This window comes from Amblyraja radiata, chromosome 14 (genome assembly GCF_010909765.2).
Source record: "Amblyraja radiata isolate CabotCenter1 chromosome 14, sAmbRad1.1.pri, whole genome shotgun sequence".
In the NCBI taxonomy this organism is placed as follows: domain Eukaryota; kingdom Metazoa; phylum Chordata; class Chondrichthyes; order Rajiformes; family Rajidae; genus Amblyraja; species Amblyraja radiata.
In genome coordinates, this window is record NC_045969.1 from 35,201,264 (window position 1) to 35,224,092 (window position 22,829).

The 22,829-nt window shown below is 43.9% G+C and overlaps 1 protein-coding gene across 1 annotated transcript in view; it reads right to left on the minus strand.

The window, feature by feature from the left end:
* The window catches only part of epha6 (EPH receptor A6), a 519,829-nt gene that overhangs the window by 64,206 nt on the left and 432,794 nt on the right, over nucleotides 1-22,829 (minus strand). The window contains exons 6-7 of the mRNA XM_033033136.1: nucleotides 16,998-17,122; nucleotides 10,928-11,090 (exon numbers count right to left, since the gene is read on the minus strand). Of these exons, the coding sequence (XP_032889027.1) occupies nucleotides 10,928-11,090; nucleotides 16,998-17,122 (288 nt within the window). The remainder of the gene's footprint in view (nucleotides 1-10,927; nucleotides 11,091-16,997; nucleotides 17,123-22,829) is intronic.

Consider the following 22,829-nt stretch of genomic DNA (forward strand, 5'->3'; position numbering starts at 1 on the left):
ACTCTCACAATCTTGTAGAAAAGGGAATTATAGGAATTGGACGACGAAGGAATGGTGCAGGTAATGAGCTGTTGAAGGAACGTAATGAGTCAGGGGGCATCTGTGGATGTAGTGGGATGGTGAACATTCAGTTTGAGACCCCGCATCAGGACTGCTCCAGGTTCCAGTGCCTACAGTCTCTTGTGTCCCTGATGAAGGAACGGACGTATATTTCCAAGGTGGTGTAGCGTTAGAACTGCTGCCTTCCAGCACCAAAGACCCAGGTTTGATCCTGACCATGGATAATAATAATAATGGATGGGATTTATATAGCGCCTTTCTAATACTCAAGGCGCTTTACATCGCATTATTCATTCACTCCTCAGTCACACTCGGTGGTGGTAAGCTACTTCTGTAGCCACAGCTGCCCTGGGGCAGACTGACGGAAGCGTGGCTGCCAATCTGCGCCTACGGCCCCTCCGACCACCACCAATCACTCACACACATTCACACACAGGCAAAGGTGGGTGAAGTGTCTTGCCCAAGGACACAACGACAGTATGCGCTCCAAGCGGGATTTGAACCGGCTACCTTCCGGTTGCCAGCCGAACACTTAGCCCATTGTGCCATCTGTCGTCCCGAATGCTGTCTGTACTGTGTTTGTACATTCTCCCTGTGACTACGTGAGTTTTCGGCAGGTGTCATAGATTCATACAGCGTGGAACTTGCCCACATCTACCAACATGTCCCATCTACACTAGTTCCACCTGCCTGCCATTGGCCCATATCCCTCTAAACCTGTCTTATCCATATACATGTCTAAATGTTCTTAAATGTACTGCCTCAACGACCTCCTCCGGCAACTGGTTGGACATACCCACCACCCTTTGTGTGAAAAAGTCACCCCTCAAATTCTTACTAAATCTTCTCCCCTCACATTAAACCTATCCGGGAGCTCCGGTTTGTAGGCTAATTGGCTTTGGTAAAAATTGTAAATAATCCCTAATGGGTAGGGTAGTGCTAGTGTGCAGGGTGATTCTGTGCTGTTCTATGTTCTATAGACATGTGTGTATCTCCTTAGTGTGTGTACGCACAGAAACACATGATTTTGTCGTGCATGAATACTCATTTTTGGAGGAATTGCATGCATACATGTTCTAGGTACCTGGCACATGAATTTATCTACATTAATTATGATGTAGGTTAGGTTCAATTAGGTTAAATGATGAACCATGTCAGGAAATAATAGTGTACATAAATTATAATTGTAAATTCTAATATTAATTAACTTCACTTTTGAACTGCTAATTTGTTCCAGTTTCAATAATATTAAGTAATATGCATTTTCTTTCGCTCTGAAAGCCCATTTATCAGCCCTAGGTTAAGACACTACATTGACTCCAGTGGCACACAATGGATCATATAAATAAATAACATAATGGTAAATGTCTGTAACGGCAGCAACAGCTGAACCCGGGCGTAAACACTGCATATACAATTGGATCCAGATAAGGACACTTATATTAACATGAGCTGTTGTTTTAATTTTATATATAAATGTGCTCGAACAACCACTGAAAAATTAAGATTGTTAATGAAAGTAGTACGTTATGCTCGTTTTCAGAGTGGGAAATGTGGATGTAGATGATTCATTCTGGGGTGAATGTTCATTTTCCACGTGACAACCCCCTCCCCATTGATGAGGGTAATTTTTCAGGCTTTCCCGTCAGCCTTTTAACACAGGTGTCAGGGCCTTTACGGATTTATAGAGTTTGGAGATACAGCATTGAAACAGGCCCTTTGGCCCACCGACTTTTGATCACCCGTTCACACGGGTTCCATGTTATCCCATTTTCACATCCACTCCCTACATACCAGGACCAATTTACAGAGGCCTACAAAATCAACATACAAAACTGTACATCTTTGGGATGTGGAAAGAAATGGAGCACTGGTGAAAACCCACGCGTTCACGGGGAGAATGTGCAGACTCCACACAGACAGCACCCAAGGTCAGGATTTAATCCAGGATTGTGGCGCTGATGTGTTGCCCATTATATGTTGGATAATAATAGCCTTCTTACTTTTAATAAGGGCCGGTCACATGCAAGTGCCCCTCCTGGCAACACAGTGGGCATCACAGTGGCGTTGTTAATAGAGCTGCTGCCACACAGCACCAGGCCAAATGTCACCTATCCATGCTCCCCAGTGATGCTGCTTGACCCCCAGAATTACTCCAGCACTTTGGGTGGGTTTTTTTGTAAATCAGTAGCTGCATTTCCTTGTCTCCTATATATGTGTGGCACAGTGGGCAGCACAGTGGCGCAGTGGTAGAGTTGCTGCCTTCCAGCACAAGACACCCGGGTTCGTTCCTGACCACAGGTGCTGTCTGTACGGAGTTTATACGTTCTCCCCATGACCGCGTGGGTTTTCCCCAGGTGCTCCGGTTTCCTCCCACACTCCTAAGACGTGCAGGTTTGAAGGTAAAAATTGTAAATTGTCCCTAATGTGTAGGATAACGTTAGTGTATGGGGACAGGCTTAGAGAGATATGGGTCAAACACAGGCAAGTAGGACTAGTGTAGATGGGACATGTTGGTTAGAGTGGGCAAGTTGGGTTGAAGGGCCTGTTTCCACACCGTATGACTCTATGCCGCTAATGATGCTGCCTGACCTGCAGAGTTAATCCAGCATTTTATGTGTATCTTTGGTGTAAACAAGCATCTGCATTTCACTGTTTCTACTCTAAATAGTTAACTTTACTTATGAAAATGGAGAATTGTGAAAATTTTGACATCAGATTGCTGTGATTGAACAAGATTCCATAACATCGACAAAGAAATCTAATAGCCGTGGTCCTCCATTTTGTGAATCTTAAAATGTGTTAATGATTGGGTTGGAAGTAATTTTTTATGATCATCGAATTGCATGATGACTGACCTGGTGTCAAAGTACAACCTGGGGAGTTAATAACATCAGTTTGCAATTTTTTAATGGATTTATAAAGGTATGTAAAATGTTTAAACCAGCACCTAAACCACAGCAACAAAGCCAGTTACTGTGGACTGAATTTAATTAATTTTATCCAATCAGCAATTACTGAATTATAATTGCAGACATACTAAAATTTTGTGGTCATATTTGATTAAGCTTTAATGGTAGTTAGTCTGTGGAAATTCATGATACTGTTTAATCAGTGTACTGACTATTGCACTTGCATCACACATGCATTGAGCCGGTAAACTATGCTATTTCGCTTTAAATTGTAGTGGCTTGTTGATGTGTCCAGATACTGAATGGATACAGGTGTAACATTTATATGGTACACATCATTGTGTTTCATACTTGAAACACAAGTATGTGTACCATACAAATGTTACACCTCTATCCATTCAGCATAAGAGCAACACTTAATCTGAATGCATAATTTCTCTGGGATCTCATGGATCAGAGCTTTGAATCATTAGAAAGTGTGTAGAGAAGGTTTACCAGAATGCTACCTGGATTAGGAGGTATTAGCTACAGTGAGAGGTTGGACAGACTTGCATTGTTTCCTGTGGAACGCCGGAGGTTGCGAGGAGACCTGATAGAAGGATTTAAAATCATGAGAGGCTTAGAGAGGGTAGATAGTCAGAACCTTTTTCTCGGAATGGGAAAATCAAATGCTAGAGAGCAAAACTTTAAGGGGAGGGGGGCAAAGTGTAAAGGAGATGTGCAGGGCAACCTTTTTACAGAGAGGGTGCTGGGTGCCTGGAATGTGCTGCCTGGGTTGGTGGTTGAGGCAGGTACAATAGTGGCTTTTAAGAGGCTTTCGTGTAGGCACATGGATATGCAGGGAATGGGGTGATATAGATTATGCACAGGTGGATAAGAGATGGTCTTGGCATCATGTTTGACACAGACATTTTGGGCCGAAGGCTTCTCCAGAGATGCTGCCTGACCCGCTGACTTACTCCAGCACTTTTTGTCTTTGTTTTGTAAACCAGCAAAGGCTGACATGGATAAGAAAATCTACCAAAGGTATTTGTGAGAGGAAAACTGTAAGTCTCAACAGAATAGAACAGAAGAGTTGTTGAATTGAACTTTATAATTGATTATTATTTCCATTTGATGAATGCACAATGTATCATGGTCAGCATGGGCAAATTGGGCCTTAAGCCCCTGTCCCACTTAGGAAACCTGAACGGAAACCTCTGGAGACTTTGTGCCCCACCCAAGGTTTCCGTGTGGTTCCCGGAGGTTTTTGTCAGTCTCCCTACCTGCTTCCACTACCTGCAACCTCCGGCAACCACCTGCAACCTCCGGGAACCGCACGGAAACCTTGGGTGGGGCGCAAAGTCTCCAGAGGTTTCCGTTCAGGTTTCCTAAGTGGGACAGGGGCATAAGGGCCTGTATCTGTGCTGAATGACTCTAATTATCAAGATATTGTGAAATCATGTATTGATTATTTCTGGGAGAGGTTGGGCAGGCTGCATCTTTATTGCTTGGAGCTCAGGAAGCTGAGGGAAGATGTTATAGAGGTTGAAAAGATCATGAAGGGAATAGATAGGGTAGATGCACAGCGCCTTTTACCCATAGTAGGGGAATCAGAACCAGAGGACATAGGTTTAAGATGAGAGGGGAAAGATTTAATAGGAACCTGATGAGCAACCTTTTCACACAGAAGGTGGTGGATGTATGGAATGAGCTGCCAGATGAAGTAGTTGAGGCAGATCCTATCACAACATTTAAAATACATTTGGACGTACATGGAGAGGAAAGGTTCAGAGTTATATGGGCCCAACACAGGCAGGTGGAAGTAGGATAGGTGGGGCATCATGGTTGGCAGGGGCAAGTTGGGCTGAATGGCCTGTTTCCATGCTGCATGACTCTGTGACTCTAGTAGCTAATAAACCAGAAATTCAGGAATACGTATGACAAGTAAACTCCATAGAGTAGAGGCTTCAAATGGTGCTTTCTGTGTTTCAGTTCATCCATAATTAAATGGTGATGCTCCCATATGAACTGTAGCAATATATATTCAATTAATTGCTGCATCTGTAAAAATTAATGCTAGCTCATGTTCTAATTCCATGCTGGCTACTACATTGAGAAATCTCTTATTATGTCAAGTGCACTTCTGTTATCAAGGTTTAACCCGTGCAGTTCATGCACTTTCAAGTCATGTTCACAACTTTGAACTATGATTCATTTGGCCAAGTTTAATTCTTTATCTCAAGGGGCTATAACAGGTTGTGGTTCCCTTCTGGGCAATAGACGACAAGGTAAATTTGTTGTAGAACACAAACTGCTGGAGTAACTCAGAGGCGGCATCTGTGGAGGACATGTATAGGCGACGTTTTGGCTCGGGACACTTCTGGGGATCTCACCTCCTCAGCCTCCATCCTTAGTATCCCAACCCCATACTATCTGTTTCTATCGCTTTCCCAAAATCCACACGCAGAACTGCCTTGGCAGACCCAGTGTTTCTCTCTACTCCTGTCCCACCAAGCTCATCGCCAAATACCTTGAATCTATCTTGTCCCCCCTTGCCCAGTCCCTTCCGACCTACACCTGAGGCCCCTCACACACTTTGCAACACTTCAATTACTTTCAATTCCTCACCTCATCTTTATCATGGACATCCAGTCCCTTTACATCTCCCTTCCCCACCAGGAAGATCTCATAAGGTCATACTGTAAGTGTTAGGAGCAGAATTAGGCCTTTCAGGCTATCAGGTTCTCTCTGTCATTCAATCATGGCTGATCTATCTCTCCCTCCTAACACCATTCTCCTGCCTTCTCTCCATAACCCCTGACACCCGTACTAATCAAAATCTCAAAAAGGAAGGATCCCAACTGCCTGGCCTGTTGAGTTACTCCAGCACTCTTGTGTTCTACACAAAATTCCAGCATCTGCAGGTCCTTGAGCCCAGGTGAGTTAGTTGGCTCAATTGCTTTGGGAAAGCCAGCGTCCACTCTACAGGGTAAGGATGGCATGTAGAACAGCAACTCTGAAGATAAGACACAAAATGCTGGAGTAATGTAGCAGTTCAGGCAGCATCTCTGCCTGTGTGCCAATGGATAGGTGATGTTTCGGGTCGGGGCCCTTCTTCAGACTGATTGTAGGGGGCGACTAGAAGCAAGAAATGACCAGGATTAATCAGTGCCGGCCACAGATGACCAGGCAAGGTGGCTCCCTGATAGGCCATATTTTGGCTAGAGACTGTGAAATACATTGTTGCGAACTGTGGAATTGGTTAACTGACTTTCAATGGAGGAAAACGGAGGAGTATAAAGTTACCTAAAATTAGAGAATTCAACGTCCATTCCACTGGGTTGTAAGCTGCCCCAAGCAAAATATCAGGTGCTGGTCCTCCAGTTTGTGTGTAGCCTCACTCTGGCAATGGAGGAGGCCCAGGACAGAAAGGTCAGTGTGGGAATGGGAAGGGGAGCTGAAATGATTGGCAACAGGGAGATGTCGTAGGCCTAGGCTGTCCGAGCGCAAGTGTTCAGCAAAACGGTTGCCGAGTCTACGGTTGGTCTCGCAGATGTACAGGAGCTCGATGTGAGACAGCATCTGCAGGTTCATGTTTATAACAGTAGGTCTAAGGTCAGTGCAAACAATGGCAACAGGGTGAGCAACTGTTTCTTGCTCACTGGTGGCTGAGCCTCTCTGTTTGCCCAACAACTCTTGACTATGGGTGCTGTCTGTATGGAGTTTGTACGTTCTCCCTGTAGGTTTTCTCCGGGTGCTCTGGTTCCCTCCCATTCTTCAAAGTACAGGTTTGTAGGCTAATTGGGTTCTGTAAATTTTCAATTGTTCATAGTTGGTGGATAGTGCTAGTGTATGGGGTGATCGCTGATCGCGCGGACTCGGTGGGCCGAAGAGCCTGTTTCCACGCTGTATCTCTGAAGTCTAAACCACTAGGATAGGAGCAATGGTGACTATCATGTACGTAGAACATTGAACAGTGCAGCACAGGAACAGACCCTTCGACCCACAATGACGGTGAAAACATGAAGCCAAATTAAACTAATCTCCTCTATCTGCATGTGATCCATGTTCCTCCATTCCCTGCCTAGCCAACTAAAAACCTCTTCTATGCCACTGCCTCAACCACCACCCTTGGTAGTGCATTCCAGGCACCTCCCATTTGACATGTAAAAACTTGCCAGGCCTCCTTTAAACTTATCCCTCTCACCTGAAAGCTATGCCCTCTGGTCCTTGACATTTCCACCCTGGGGAAATGTAATTCGATTTCGCATCAGACAGACCAACTGGTGCATTCAAAGTCAATACATTTTTTCAAATCAATTGGAAAAAAAAAAGAAATTTGAATTGTCTTTCAATTGTTTGGATGACTTGTCTTAATTTGTCTTTTTCAGAGAGCTTCTTTCACCCTAGAGCACTTTAGGAGAAGCTGCACTAGGTAGTGTGTTGTGAGTGAGGTCAAGTGGTGTAGCAAGTTGTCCTCAAGACACCAGCAAGACTATATTACAGGATGTTTTCAGACTGATCAAGGGAACTAAAGTATACATTCAGAATGCCGATGGCATTCCCAATTATTATTCTCTATTAAGGTCAGCACATGCCCTGGGAAACCTCACCGGTAATCTGTGATTCCAGTTGACGATAGTCAAACTTTCTCAGAAACCATCCAGAGACTTGTATTTCTAGGTCAGAGTTAGTACGTTGCCCTGATTTATCAGTAACGGCTCCTGCAAAATAAGACTTTACTTTCTAGTCATAAACAAGCTGTGCAGTGAGATAGTAGATTCTTTCCTGTAGGTCACTTTGAACAAGGGTCCAGTTCAGGCCACCTGAGTGCAATCTGAGACTCTGTGATGTTCTGGAATCCTACTGTGGTAGAAAGGGGCAGTAACACAGAAAATGACACGCTGGCAGATGGATGGAAGTTATTGACGATATATTGGAAAATAACAATACTGGAGCAGCACAGTGGCACAGCAGTAGAGTTCATGCCTCACAGAGCCAGAGACCCGAGTTCGATCCTGACCTCAGGTGCTATCTGTGTGGAGTTAGCATGTTCGTCCAGTGACTGTGGGTTACCTCCGGGTGCACTGGTAACCCCCCACATCCCAAAGACGTGCGGGTTTGTAGGTTAACTGGCCGCTGTAGATTGCTCCTGGTGTGTAGGGAGTGGATGAGAAAAAGGAATAACATGGTGCTAGTGTGAACAGGTTTAGTTTGGTTTAGAAGTACAGCGTGGAAACAGGCCTCTTGGCCTTACTGAGACCACGCCGACCAGCGACCACCCGCACACTAGCTCCATCCTACACAATAGGGAAAATTCACAGAACTAACCTACAAACCTGCACGTCTTTGGAATGTGAGACGAAACCAGAGCACCCGGAGCAAAAACCCAGGCGGTCACAGGAAGAATGTATAAACTCCACACAGACAGCACCCAATAGTCAGGATTAAAACCGGGCCTCTGGCGCTGTAAAGCAGCAACTCAACCGCTGCACCACTGTGCCGCCCTTTAATCAATGGTCAATGTGGACTTGATAGACAGAAGGATCTGTTTCCATGCTGTATCTCTAAAATCAATAACATTTTGCACACTCATATTATTTCTTCATTCACTTTTGGAGAACCTCATTAACTAAGTTTTTTCTGTAAATAAAAATGCATATTATAGTGGTGTTACACAGCAGATCTGTACAGTTTAACATGGATATAATAACATAAATAAGCACACTTGCACTCTGGACAGATACCACACATTGGTTCCAACGTTATGCAGCGGAATCTCTGGCTATGGTGGGAGCTTTTAAAGCAGTGGCTTCTGGTTAAGACTGCCCTTGATTGGGAAATGAGAGATGATAGGCTCGTGTGAACAGGGATTGTCATCAACAGGGACCTTACCAAGAATGGAGGAGGACTATGCTGAGAGATGGTCAGTAATGTGGTCATAAAAGGACACAAAGTGCTGGAGTAACTCAGCGGGTCAGGCAGCATCTCTGGGGAACATGGATAGGTGACATTTTGGGTTGGGACCCTTCTATTTTTTAACATTGGTATTTTGCTGTGAGCAGTCCAAGATTGAATCAAATTTTGTGGATCTGACAAAAAAAGCTTAAGGTTTTAGTTTGTTTTGTTTGATTTGACGGTTCTTTGCCTGCAAATATGCATGTATTAAAATGGTATTTTACAGAAGTATAATTCAATGTTTTCCAATGGTTTAATTTGATCAAAATCAATACTATGGGGTTCCAACCTAAAATGTCACTCATCTATGTTCACCAGAGATGCTGCCTGACTAGCTGAATTACTCCAGAACTTTGTGTCTTTTTGTGCAAACCAGCATCTGCAGTTCCTTGTTTCTACAGCATTGTGGTCATCCCTGACGACTCCAGGCATCATTTTACTCCCTGATTTCTTGACAATGGCTCAGATCGGGAGAGCACTTTAGAAGGCTAGTGTTTGCTTTAATATCTGCCTTTGCTTTGGAAGCTCAGCTGTTAGTGAAGCACACGGCCACATCACAAGAATAACATTAATCACACATTGTAACCTGAAGAAGGGTCCTGTGTTGAAACGTCACCTGTCCATGTCTTCCAGAGATGCTGTCCAACCCTCTGTTACTCCAGCACTTTGTATTCTTCTTTTATAAAGCAGCCTTTGTGCTTCATTGTTTCTTCACGTTATAATTTGATGGGAAAGTAGCAAAAAACTGACCCATTATCCTGAAGAAGGGTTTCGACCCGAAACATCACCCATTCCTTCTCTCCAGAGATAATGCCTGTCCCGCTGAGTTACTCCGGCATTTTGTGTCCAGCTTCCTGATGGCCAAGTTCCTTTGACAACATCTTTCCCAAAATGGGATTTGTACGTGGTGAACAACCAAAGTTTTGTCTCAGGTATTCACCAGCCAATTAAGAAAAAAGATTAAAGCAGTCAGTAAAGGAAACCTTATTTGGAAGATGCTGGAGTTAATTTTTCCGTTAGTCTTATAGTCAGGTATATGGTAGACAGGTACATGGAAAGGATAGGTTTAGAAGGATGTGGGCCAAACACAAGCAGGTGGAACTAGTGTAGATAGGGCATGTTGGGCAGCATGGACAAGTGCCGAAAGGCCTGTTTCCAAGCTGTATGTCTCTATGACTCTATGACTAAGTTGACGATCTATCATCAGAATTCCCATCAGATGTTGCCTGACCAGCTGAGTTTTCTCAGATTTTCTAAAGTTATTTCAGATTTCTGGTCTGCGATATTTTGTTTCTTGACAACAATTTAATAAAAACAGTAAATTATAATATATGGCATATGACACCTCCTTTATGCATTGCAATTCATTTGATGTTTGTTACACTTGTGCTCTGATACATTTGGGTATGAAATTTTAAATGATCCGATTTCAGGTAAAAATGGTACAGTGGAAGATTAGTTGAATTAGCCATGAAATATGAGCTAGACATCAGGGGACAAAAAATATGAAATGCCCGTTCCTCTGAGTTGGATACAGATTCGAAGAATATAACCTGCTGATAATGGAGACACGGGAAATTGCAGATGCTGGAATTGTGAGCAAAAGACAAAGTGCTGGAGGAACTCAGTGGGTCAGGCGACATTTGTGAGGGAAAGGACAGGTGACTTTTCGGGTCAGAACCCATGGCTCCTGACCAAAACGTGGTCCTGGCCACTCCCTTCACAGATGTTGTCCGTCCCACTGAGTTCTTCCAGCACTTTGTGATCTGCTGACAATATATACGTGTTGAAATGATCAGGAAAATAACATTACATTTGGTGAAAAGACCGCCCAATAAGAATTAATAGCCTTAACGAGAAATTATAAAGATTCGTAATCATTTAATTGGTGCCACTACAGATTGTTGTAAAATCGGTAATTATATTTGCACCTTTAAATAGATCAAGGCAAAAAAGTCGCCACGTGATGAAATAATAAATGAAATATTTATGATCAACAATCCAAATAAACCTACATTCATCTCCGGTTTCAAACTCAAACTTCTGACTGTAACGGCCATATCCAGCTGCAGTTCGGGCACGGATCTGAAATACATATTTCGTAGCCTGCTTCAGTCCATTAATGATTACACTAGGAGACTTGGATCTTGTGGAGGAGTAGCTGAGCTGTTCGTGTTCCTGCATAAGAGTAGGAATAAATTACAAGAAGGTCAATATCTGCTGCTGGTTACAAAGGTCTACCAGCCTGACACCACCTCCTGCCGTCCTGAGAATATAGAACATAGAACTGTACAGCACTGGAGCAGGCCTTTCAGCCCATAATGTTTGTGATGAACATGATGGCAGGTTGGTACACCCGACAAGGATAAATTAATCTAAGCTAAACCAAACCGAGTTAAACTGATCTCATCTGCCTGTACATGATCCATATCCTAGCTAAAAGCATCTTAAATGTCACTATCGTATCTGCCTCCACTACCACCCCTGGCAATGCGTTCCAAGCCCCTGCCACTCTCTGTGCAAATAAATATGCCCTGCCCACCTCCATCAAACTCTACCCCTCTCACCTTATTGATATGCCAATAAGGACCAAACTATCTTCCATTATCAGTCACCATCACTTCCATTTACTGCATAGAGTTGATGTAAAGACCTTGTGGAAATGCTCAGCGCTTAGGGAAACATGGAGACCACAATATATTACATTTTCTCTATCTAGTTTACAGAAGAAACCCAATGTGCGTTTGGGTAGTCTTGAATGAACAATTTTGGGCCCACTTACAAGGAGTTTAAAAAATGTTAGACCTGATGTATTTTAACAGGGGAAAAAAGCAGCAATGTGTGCTTTTAGTGTCAGGAAAGAAAGGATCCCCATCAAAGCTAATCTGCAATCCACATTTTTAGACTTTTACACTTTAGAGGTACAGGGATCAAACAGGCCCCTCGGTCCACCAAATCCACACCGACCAGAGCACCCATAGAGTAGCACTATCCTAAAACAAGGGACAATTTACAATTTTACCTAAGCCAATGAACCTACAAATCTGCACGTCTTAGGAGTGTGGGAAGAAAACGGAGCACACTGAGAAAACACTTGGGTCAAGTCAAGTCAAGAGAGTTTATTGTCATGTGACCCAGATAGGACAATGAAATTCTTGCTTTGCTTCAGCACAACAGAATATAGTAGGCAGAATAGGTAGGTCACAGTGAGAACGTACAAACTCTATACAGACAGCACCCAAGGTCAAGGTCAGAATCGAACCCGGGTCTCTGGCACTGTGAGACAGCAACTCTACCGCTGCACCACTGTGTCGTCCATGCCAACAATGATCAAACTTCATTAGTTTCTGAAAATATAGTATTATTGCTCTCTTGAATATGAATGCCTATACTCATGAGTGCCTATACTCATGAATGCCTATACTCATGAGTGCCAGAATGATGCTTGCTGAAAGAACAAACCTTTGTTGTTGTTAATTTAATGAAACAAGATAGATTAGGTAGGGGCGGCCTAATGGCACAGCAGTAGAGTTGCTGCCTTACAGCACCAGAGACCCGGTTTTAATCCTGACTATTGGGTGCTGTCTGTGTGAAGTTTACACATTCTCCCTTTGACCACGTGCGTTTTTGCTGGTCGTTATCACAGGGCGGCCGCGGACAAGCGCAGTGGAAAAGTGGCCACGATCGGCCGGCCCTCCGCTGCTTTTTACCATCCTCAGATCCCTCCGGGCCTCGCTCTGGACCACGCTGGCCGCAGCCGAGCTTGGGCCCGGCGCCTGATAGGGAGGCCTGATCTACGACCGGGGTAGATGCTGCCTCTACCCTCTCCCCGGGGCAGGGAGAGAGCAAGGGGGGGGGGGGGGGGGGGGGGGGGGGAGAGAGGGAGAGAGGGGGGGTTGAGAGGGGTGTGGAGGCAGGGGGTGAGGGTTGTGGGGGGGTGGGAAGAGGGGGTTGTGAGGGCGTTCGTGTGGGTGACGGGCGACTTAGGTTTGACGTGATGTGTTTTAGCAGTTTGGGTTTCTCTTGAGAGTCAATTGGACCTCAAGAGGAGGGGGAGGAGGCCATCCCTCTCTGCCCCCCCTCTCTGCCCTCCCATCTCTGCCCTCCCCCTCTTTGCCCCCCCTCCCTCTCTGCACCCTCCTCCCTCTTTGCCCCCCCTTCCTATCTGCCCCCTTCCTTTCTGCCCCTCCCCCCCCCTCTCTGCCCCACTCCCTCTCTGCCCCCCCTCCATCTAGGGAGTGGTGAATATTGGGACCTATGGTGGTGGAGTATTGCATTCGGGAACCAGCCCTCCCCTGTGATGCCACGCGCCCCCCCATCCCTCATTCTCTACCCCCTCCCTCTCCCCCTCTACCCCCTCTCCCTCCCCTCTCTAGCCGCGCCTGCGCAGTTGGGGGTTATGCTTGAGTGGATAGGGCGGGGGATGGGGTGAAAGGAGCGAATTAATTATATTCATATAATATCAAGGTGGGTTTAGTGGGTGTGGGGGGTGGTTAGTGTGTGTGTGTGTGTGACACCTAAGGCCGCCCCGCCCCCCCCCCCCCCGCAATCGTGCGTTGAGGGGACGGGACCCAACGGGTCCCCTTGGTCTAGTTCCAAATAAATGCAGGTTTGGAGGTTAATTGGCCTGTAAATTGCCCCTAGTGTGTAGGATAGAGCATGTGTACAGGTGTTTGTTTGACGGCGTGGACTCGATGGGCCGAAGGGCATGTTTCCATGCTGCATCTCCAAACCAAATTAAACTAAACTAAACTTTTTCTCCAGGGATGCTGCCTGACCCGCTGAGTTACTTCAGCATGTTGTGTCTATCTTAAACTAAAAGCTTCTATCACAAGGGTGTATTAGAAAATAAGTGTTAAATCATTTTGAAAGTATGATGAAAATACGTTTTACTGTCCAGTGCAGTTGTTCCGTGGCAATCCAATCTTTTCCCATTATAAAATACACAGTTGGGAGTAAGTGAAAAGACTGTGAGCCACGTTTAGTTTAGTTTTGAGATACAGTACGGAAAGAGATCCTTCGGCCCATCAAGTCCGTGCCGTCCAATGATGCCCCCACACACCAGCACTATCCTGCACACTAAGGGCAATTTCCAATGTTACCGAAGCCAATTAACCTACAAATCTGTGCATCTTTGGAGTGTGGGAGGAAGCCGGAGCACCAATAGAAAACCCACACAGTCATGGGGAGAATGTGCAAACTCCGTTCAGACAGAACCCATTGTGGGTCACTACCGCTGCACCACCGTGCCGCTCCAAATGTCTTGGGTATGATTGGTGAGCTCGGACTACACTGCTCTCTTTCCTGTAACTTCTATCATTTATGGGAATAATATCGCAACCTGCGTGGAACTGCTGGACTCAGAATTTCCTCCCATATGTGCTGAGATATATGAAAAGTTACATGCGTACAAAATGGGACTGCGGATAGACACAAAATGCTGGAGTCACTCAGCGGGTCAGGCAGCATCTCTGGAGAAAAGTGGTAGGTGACGTTTTGGGTCAGGAACACTTCTTCGGACTGAAAGTAGATTGGAGGCTAGATAAGGCCAGAACAAATCAGGGTCGGCAACAGGTGACCTCAGAAAGGGTGGAGCCGGTGATAGCCCATTGTTGGCTGGGTTAACACGAGGGATACAAGGATACAAACAGTGGAACAGGTAGGACTGTTTCATCTGTTTATGCTATGATGTACAGCTGGTACACTTCCCTTCTTTGTTTTTGGTGTTGTTATGTGAGCAAATGGGGCAGAGTGACAAGGAGCTGATTTTCCTTTTTATTTTAATGCTGCTCGTTTCATTTCGGTGAGGTTTGATGCTTAAATCACTGATGTGGCTATTTCCAAGGCATCTATCTGTTTTTTTTTGTGTGGCTTCTATATGTTTCAAGCTGCCAGTATCAGCTGAAGAGAGGACTTTCTGTGCATGTCAAGTTGCATCTAATCTAAAGCAATCCCCATATTAATTCTCTGCAATTTGGACTCGAATCATTAGATTTTCATTTCTGATTTGACATTAGCCGGGGAACGAAAGAGCTGTGAACAGCGACAGGACTGAAGCGTAACAACAAACCTGATAATGAATTCTGTTTCCATTGCAACGCTCTGTGATAGAATGGTGAAAAGTGGCATTGTTGTCTGTTAGATTAATTTATTACCAGCGATGTTATTTTGTGCTAAGTTAAAAGGTATGAAATTTCCATGGCTGCCACTGCTCATTTCGTTGCTAAGTGATTGAAAATGGACTTTTCCCCGAGTGAAATATAATAAGCATAATTTCTATGTTATTGCTACAAATTCAACTGGGCACTTCCCAACATGAATTATGCTTTTCAACCTGACACACATCAAATGACATCAGTCAGCATGAAAAATCCCCTCTGGATCTCTGCTGGCTGTTTTAGGCCAAGTTGTCAAGGAAGGGCCAGTGACTGACTGCTCCTATACCAGCGAGGTTTAATCATACTACTCTGGGTCTCCTATTACTTACCTGCACTCATTCATATCGACCCATTCCATCCACAAATCTTAACACTGTCCCCAAGTGAATCTGGTCTCAAACTATGAACCACAGCCAGTCCATCCACCCCTGATCACTCCCAGATCAAGACCCCTGATCAAATCTGGCTCCCACTCGCTGGTCACTCCCTTCCTCAATTCTCCCATGAACTCCCCACTCGTCAATCAACTCCAGCCCTGATCCCCGATCAACTTCAACCCCATTCCCGGTTCATTCCAAGTCCTGAATACCCATAGAGTGGCACAATGGCGCAGCTGGTAGAGCTGCTGCCTCACAGCGCCTTAGACTCTGGTTCGATCCTGACCTCGGGTGCTGTCTGTGTGTAGATTTTGCACGTTCTCCTTGTGAACGTGTGGGTATCCTCCTGGTGTTATAGGCTTCCTCCCACTTCCTAAAGACGTGTGCTTTTGTAGGTTAATTGACATCTGTAAATTCCCCCCAGTGTGTAGAGTGGATGCAAGTGGAATAACATAGAACGAATGTGAACGGATGATCGATGCTCGGCATGGACTTGGTGGGCTGAAGGGCTTGTTTCTAAACTAAACTAAACTAAACTAAATTAAATCTGAGCACTCCTGCCCCCACACCCTCTCTTTTAATGTAACATTAAAAAAATATATAATTCCCTAAATCAATTAGGAAGTATTTTATTTTCACATTGAGAACTTTTTGTAGCTTTTTATGTTTTGGCTAAGTGTGATTCATTAACCTGTATCGTGTCTGCTGGATACATTTCGAACCTTTTTATCTGCATACTTTGACATCCTAATTGTTAATCTTGTAAAGTGGATGCCTTCACACATCTGTGTCATGCAGCGCACCAAATGAGCTGCCTCCAACTTAAATCAAATTTGAGTCTAATTTAAATTTAACAAAAAAATCCACTAGACACAAAGAAATGGGTATCAGTGTTGTAATCACAATTCACTTTGATGAATGTAAACTACTGAGTTTAGAATATTTGTGCATATCATCAGGTTCCTACAATTGGATGACCTCATTACTGCGATGTCAATGAGCCCTCTGGTGTATTAACATCTACTGTAAGTCTGATCCATATTTGAATTGAGATTTATTATTAGTAATGAACAAAATTCGTAAAATTACTCACATCACGTCTGTACGGAGTTTGTACATTCTCCCTGTTACAGCGTGGGTTTTCCCCGGGTGCTCCGGTTTCCTCCCACACTCCAAAGACATACAGGTTTTGTAGGTTAATTGGTTTCGGTAAAAGAATGTAAATAGTTTCTAGTGTGTAGGATAATGCTAGTATACGGGGATTGCTAGTCGGTGCAGACGGTGGGCCGAAGGACCCTTTTCGCGCTGTATCTCTAAACTAAACTAATATAAACATTGATCGAATATCAACAGATCTTTGTTTCATAGAAATTAACACGTAGAATGTTAACCGCGAAGGTGATATTTTAATTCATTTAAAATCAACGCTTGAAATTATTACACTGTTCACTGTTCATCAAACGTCTCACTGTGAGATTGTCACTTGTAAGCTGTGAAATACCTCAAGACAATGAGTTCTTTGCAGTGATATTTTCAAGACTTTTCCTTACTTTTTCATAGTACTTTATCTCGTAGTCCAGAATGACTCCGTTTGGATGCTCAGGTTCCTGCCATGACAGACCAATACTGTTCTGGGATGCCCAGTCTTTCCTCAGAAACCCAACCAGAGAGGGAGCTGAAAGGACAAAAGGTTCTGTGAAAATATTCATCGGGAAAACCAACTCAAGTGAATCTCTGGCTTCTGGATCAGTTCAGTGGCAGTCCTCACAGTGTTACAATACAACATGCTATTGTGGTTATTTCAATTTCGCAGGTGGATGCCCACGGTGTCTTGCTACCAGCGTTGCTGAACTCCATCACCCGCTGTGGTTTATCAACAACCCCAGCCCTGCATCTTCCTCAATGGATGGGTCTAAGTGGCTATTTGACAACTGGGTCAAATCTAGTAGAGCTCGGTTTTCTATGCTTGTACTTCACAGAGAGCATAGGAAATTGCTTGTTTTTGTTAACTTGTGACTGTGAGAGACATATTACCAGATTTATTTTCACAGTGGACCAGATGCACCAGAGCTCCCGAATAATAATAATAATAATAATAATAATAAACTTTATTACGGACTCAAGGTCCAGACAAGGGGCAACATTACATTAAAAATGCATTGCATATCAAATATCATAAATATATATAAAATCATGGTATATCACATAAAAACATCATAATTTATATTTAACAAAAACCCACAATACTTAAGTTAAAAATCCAGATTAAAAGATGATCAATGTCCTACAACGAGACAACGATACCAGTGTCTCCACAACTGGGATTCGTAGCGTGTAGTGCTAACCCTTATGTTTGTCAAGGCCACAATAAGCACATTTTTAGAGTCATTTATCCTGCAAATGAATTTATACATGTGGTGTCTTAGGATAGCTTCTAAAGTACTGACTCCAGCAGCCACAAACATATTACTGGCACTACACCCTCTAGGTTGCCTTAGCAGTGTTCTCATGGCATCGTTGTATGCCACCTTTAGTCTCTGCATACTTGTCTTTAAATAGTTCGACCACAGGTGCGCAGTGTAGAGGGGTGTGCAGTATGCTCTAAATAGCGACATCTTCACCACATCTGCACACGCACCAAATTTACGCAAGAGGATATTTGCCTGTACATACAGCATGCGTCGTTGCCTATAAATATCCTCATCATCTGTCATTTGTTCTGTAATAATATGCCCTAGATATTTTATCTTATTACAGACACTAAGATTGTTAATAAAACCAAGGTGAACATTTGTTTTAACAAATCTATTTGTATAAAACAATCTTTGGGATGACTACGTTGCCGGGAAGGTCAGCATTTTATTGATTGTTCCCATGCCACGATGAGCAGGATTAAGGTGATGCAATTTGGTTGTTTCTGATAAATATTTCTCTAATTGTCCGTCTTTACCAGAAAATGTGGACACCTGCTATTGATATGCCAGCTAGTAAAACTCAGTCACCAAGCTAAATCAAATTTGAGTGGTGGTCATCAAAAACCATCATTCACAACTGTGTTTCTGTAATGGACAGCTAACACTCAAGGATTAGTTACCAGGTAAGATTAATATAGAGACACAAGATTAATATATTTCACATTACATGATTACACGCACTATTGAATGGAGATATTCAAGGCTGTTCTAGTGAAAAGTGGAAGTTCAGAGGGATTAATCAAAACAATTGATTTGTCTCATAACGATATAGAGGTGAGCTATATTCCTATTATGAATGATAGATAACAGGATAATGTGGGGTTATTATAGAATAAGAGAAAAATACTTCATGGTCACAGGAAGGGCGAGCACTTAAGTGCATCTCCAAACCAATCATTAATCTTCAGTTTAAAGGTTTATGTACTTTCCGCACTCATTTGCTTTTAGTTCACGCTTCCTCTGTTTTAGAAGAAAGTAACAAGAAGAGCCATAAAGAACTTTAGAGGATGTACTGACATATTAAATAAAAGCCAACAGCTGTTTAACATGTATTTGATCATCTGCTTTCAGAACACAAGTCAACGCTTTCTTTAATCACAAACTTCAGTCTCCTTTAATCAAAGCAATAGCCCATGACATTATACTTGGCTAAGTGGTAAAGTTTAATACTTGACCCTGCAACTTTCCTGTGAATGACATTTTCCCAATACAATTATAGTGGTGAGCCTCAACCTTTAACATTGCACATGGACAGGAAATGTTTGGAGGGATATGAACCAAATGTGGGCAAGTGGGACTAGCTTAGATGGGGCATCGTGGTCGTCGTGGACGAAGTTCGGCCATGCTGTATGACTGGTGAAAAGGGCAAACACACCACAGATTTTAGCAATACAGTGATCCATTACTCTAGGAGCCATGAGGAGAAGCAGCATAATAAGTGGCATATTTGTGAAGGTTTACAGAGAGAGCAAGTCAAAGTCAAAGCAAGTTGGGTTGGGACGCTTCTTCGGACAAATTGTAGAGGGGGAGAGAAAGCTGGAAGAGAGGTGAGGGTGGCAAATCCTTCCTATAATGGAGCGACCAGAACTGCACCTCAAATGCAGCCTAACCAAAGTCCTATAGAGTTGCAATATGATTTCCTGACTTGTACACTCAATGCCTCGACTTATGAAGGCAGCATACCATGTGCGGAAGGCTCGATCACCCCGATATGGGGGTTTCGATTGCCGACTGTGGGAGCTTTGATCGCCCCGGCTGCGGATGTTTCGATTGCCCCGACCGCAGGAGAAAAGGAGGAACTAAGGTATACATTATTTGTGTTCCATCACAGTCGGGAATGTGAGGTCGCCGAAAAACAAGATGGTCGTGAAGAAGCGTGTGTGTGACCCGGACATTGAACTGATGGCTGTAGGTCTCCACTTATGCTGTGTGCCCCGGGATTCTCACACGACGCTGTGGTTGCTGTTTAAGTCTATGTTTAATCTGTATGTAGTTATGTATCTTGTTGCTTTTTTTTGTATGATGTATGGTAAATCAAATTTCATTCACGTGACAATAAAGAACCATTGAACCATATTGCTTCTTAACCACGCTATCTATTGTATTGCCTCTTTCAAAGAGCTATGAACTTGGACTCCAAGATTCCCCTGTAAATCATTGCTGTTAAGGATCCTGCCACTACTTTCCCCTTAGATTCAACCTCCCAAGTTAGAACATCTCACACTTTTGCTCGAATTAAACTCCATCTGCAGTGTCTTCACCCATTTCTGTAATGGATCTAAATCCTGCTGTAACCTTTGACGACCTTCATCACCTGCAATTCACCAATTCTGGTGTTGTTTGCAAACCTACTAACCAACACATCTATATTTATGTCCAAGTAGTTCTATATGTCCTAGCACAGATCCCTGTTGCATTCCACCTGTCATACACCTCCGGCCAGAACCACACCCTTCCACCACTACCCTCTGTCTTCCATGGGTAAGTCAGTTACGATCACCTCACCTTCATCACCTCCTCAAAAACCTTTATCTATTTAGTTAGATATGACCTGCAGTGCTTTGGTGGTGGTAAAACAGAGTTAGCAGATCATATCAAGGAGATGGCCTTTAGTGAGACCAAGCCTCGACTCATCAATCGTTTCGCAGAACACTTACGTACCGTTCGCCACAGCCTGTTGGGTCTCCTGGTTGCTACCCATATTAAATAGTTTTCCAAATCCCATACTGACTTTTCTGTCCTGGGCCTCCTCCATCACCAGAGTGAGGCCTCACGCAAACTGGAGGAGCAGCACCTCATATTCCGCTTGGGTAGCTTACAACCCAATGGTACGAGCATTGAATTCTCCAATTTTAAGTAACTACATAACTGTCACCCTCATATAAACCCCCCCCCCTTCCTTCTGCCCCCTGCCTCTGCTGTGCCCCACCTGGACCTGCACCTATTTCTCCCCTCCCCCCTCCCATCTACATTCTTTCCTCTAGCTTCACAATTCACTTCTGGCCTTTGTCCAACCATCTGCTTAAAAAATAACGCTCCTCACCTGTGTCAGGCTATTTCCTGCCACACTTTGTCCAGCCCCTCCTCTTCCAGCTTTCTTGTCCCCTCCCCACAATCAGTCTGAAGTAGAGTCCCGACCCAAAATATCACCTATCCATATTCTCCTGATATGCTGCCTGACCCACTGAATTATGCCAGCACTGTCTCATTTTGGAAACCAGAATCTCCAGTTATTTGTTTCTAGATGATATTTGGTTACGTGGAAAGATCAGAGAAGCTGGAGTTGTTCTACTTGGAACATGTTGAGATGATTTTACAGATAATATTCTGATGATTTTACAGAAGATTTGAGAGTTGATATTCCAGTATGGAATATCATAAACAGTCTTAATAGCATAACTAACAAGAAACTTTCTCCAATGGCAGAATAATTAACAGTGAAAGGACTGGTGCTATGAGGACATAGATTTAAACAGAATGGCAAAAAGCAACAGAGGTGATAAGAGGGAGCACTGGTTGTATGAATTTGTGATTTGAAGGAGGGGTGAAGGGAAGTCAACGGGTATTCAGAAGGACGCAAAATAAGTACTTGAAGGGAATAAATGTGGCTAAAGCTAAAGTACCCAGCATAAGCACAATGGGCCATTTAGCTTCATTTAGAACTAAATTGTTCTATGATTCTATTAAAGGCAACAGCATCGTAGGATGATTTAGCACAGACCCACCAGACCATAGATAACATAGATAAGGCGCAGCGGTATAGTTGCTGCCTTACAGCACTTGCAGGACCAGAGACCCGGGTTCGATCCCAACTACGGGTGGTGTCTGTACGGAATTTGTACGTTCTCCACGTGACCGCATGGGGATCGTTGGTCGGTGCGGAACCGGTGGGCCGATGGCCCTGTTTCCGCACTGTATCGCTAAATTAAACTCAAACTAAACATCCAAACATTGCAAGCAATTATTTAAACCCACCAGTCAAAGGCCCTGATGTGCAGTGTGTATGTCAGCATTGGTAGGTAGATTCCACTTTGCAAACATGTTTCAACAGTATGTGAGACTGAGTGTGCCTGAATGGCCCGAAAAGCAATTGAACATAATGGCTGAAAAATTGCAGGTAGCGGGGACATTACCGAGAGAGCATGTAGTGTACTTACTAATCCTTAACTTGAAGTGTTTTGAGCTTACCTTTCCCTGTCAGCTATGCCTGACAAACATCAGCTTGGGATTTAAACTTCCTGCGATATGCTGAGACAAGTCTAATAATGCCTCTCAGCTAAGCTCCTCTGGCAACACATGGCTGTGTCAGGATTTTGCTGGCTTTCATTCTCCCCAGCAGCTGATTTACACAGAGCTGGGAAACTGTGTCTTCAGAATAGTGTTAAGACAGAAAGGATGGTGGGCTTCTATAATTTTACCCAGCATTTTTAAATGTTCCAGCTTTTCCAAAATATTTGCATCCTGAATATTACAGAATGAAGAGACACTGATGTGATGGACACAGATATGCAGTTGGTTCTTATAGAATAAGACAGAAAATAGACACAAAATGCTGGAGTAACTCAGCGGGTCAGGTAGCATCACTGGAGTACCAATTTCAAGCCAACTCCCCATTTTCTCCTCCCTGCCCTACCCTAGTCGTCCCACCAGTTCCACTGTTCGCATCCTTTTATCCCTGTCATTAGCACATCTTCCCCAGCCAACAATGGACCATTATGGACTGCACCCTTCCTGAAATCACCTGCTGCCGGCCCTGTTTTGTTCTGGCCTTCTCTATCTTTCAGTCTGAAGAAGTGTTCCCACCTGAAACATCACCTACTCCTTTTCTCCAGAGATACTGTCTGACCCGCTGAGTTACTCCGGCATTTTGCGTCTATCTTCAGTATAAATCAGCATCTGTAAATCCTT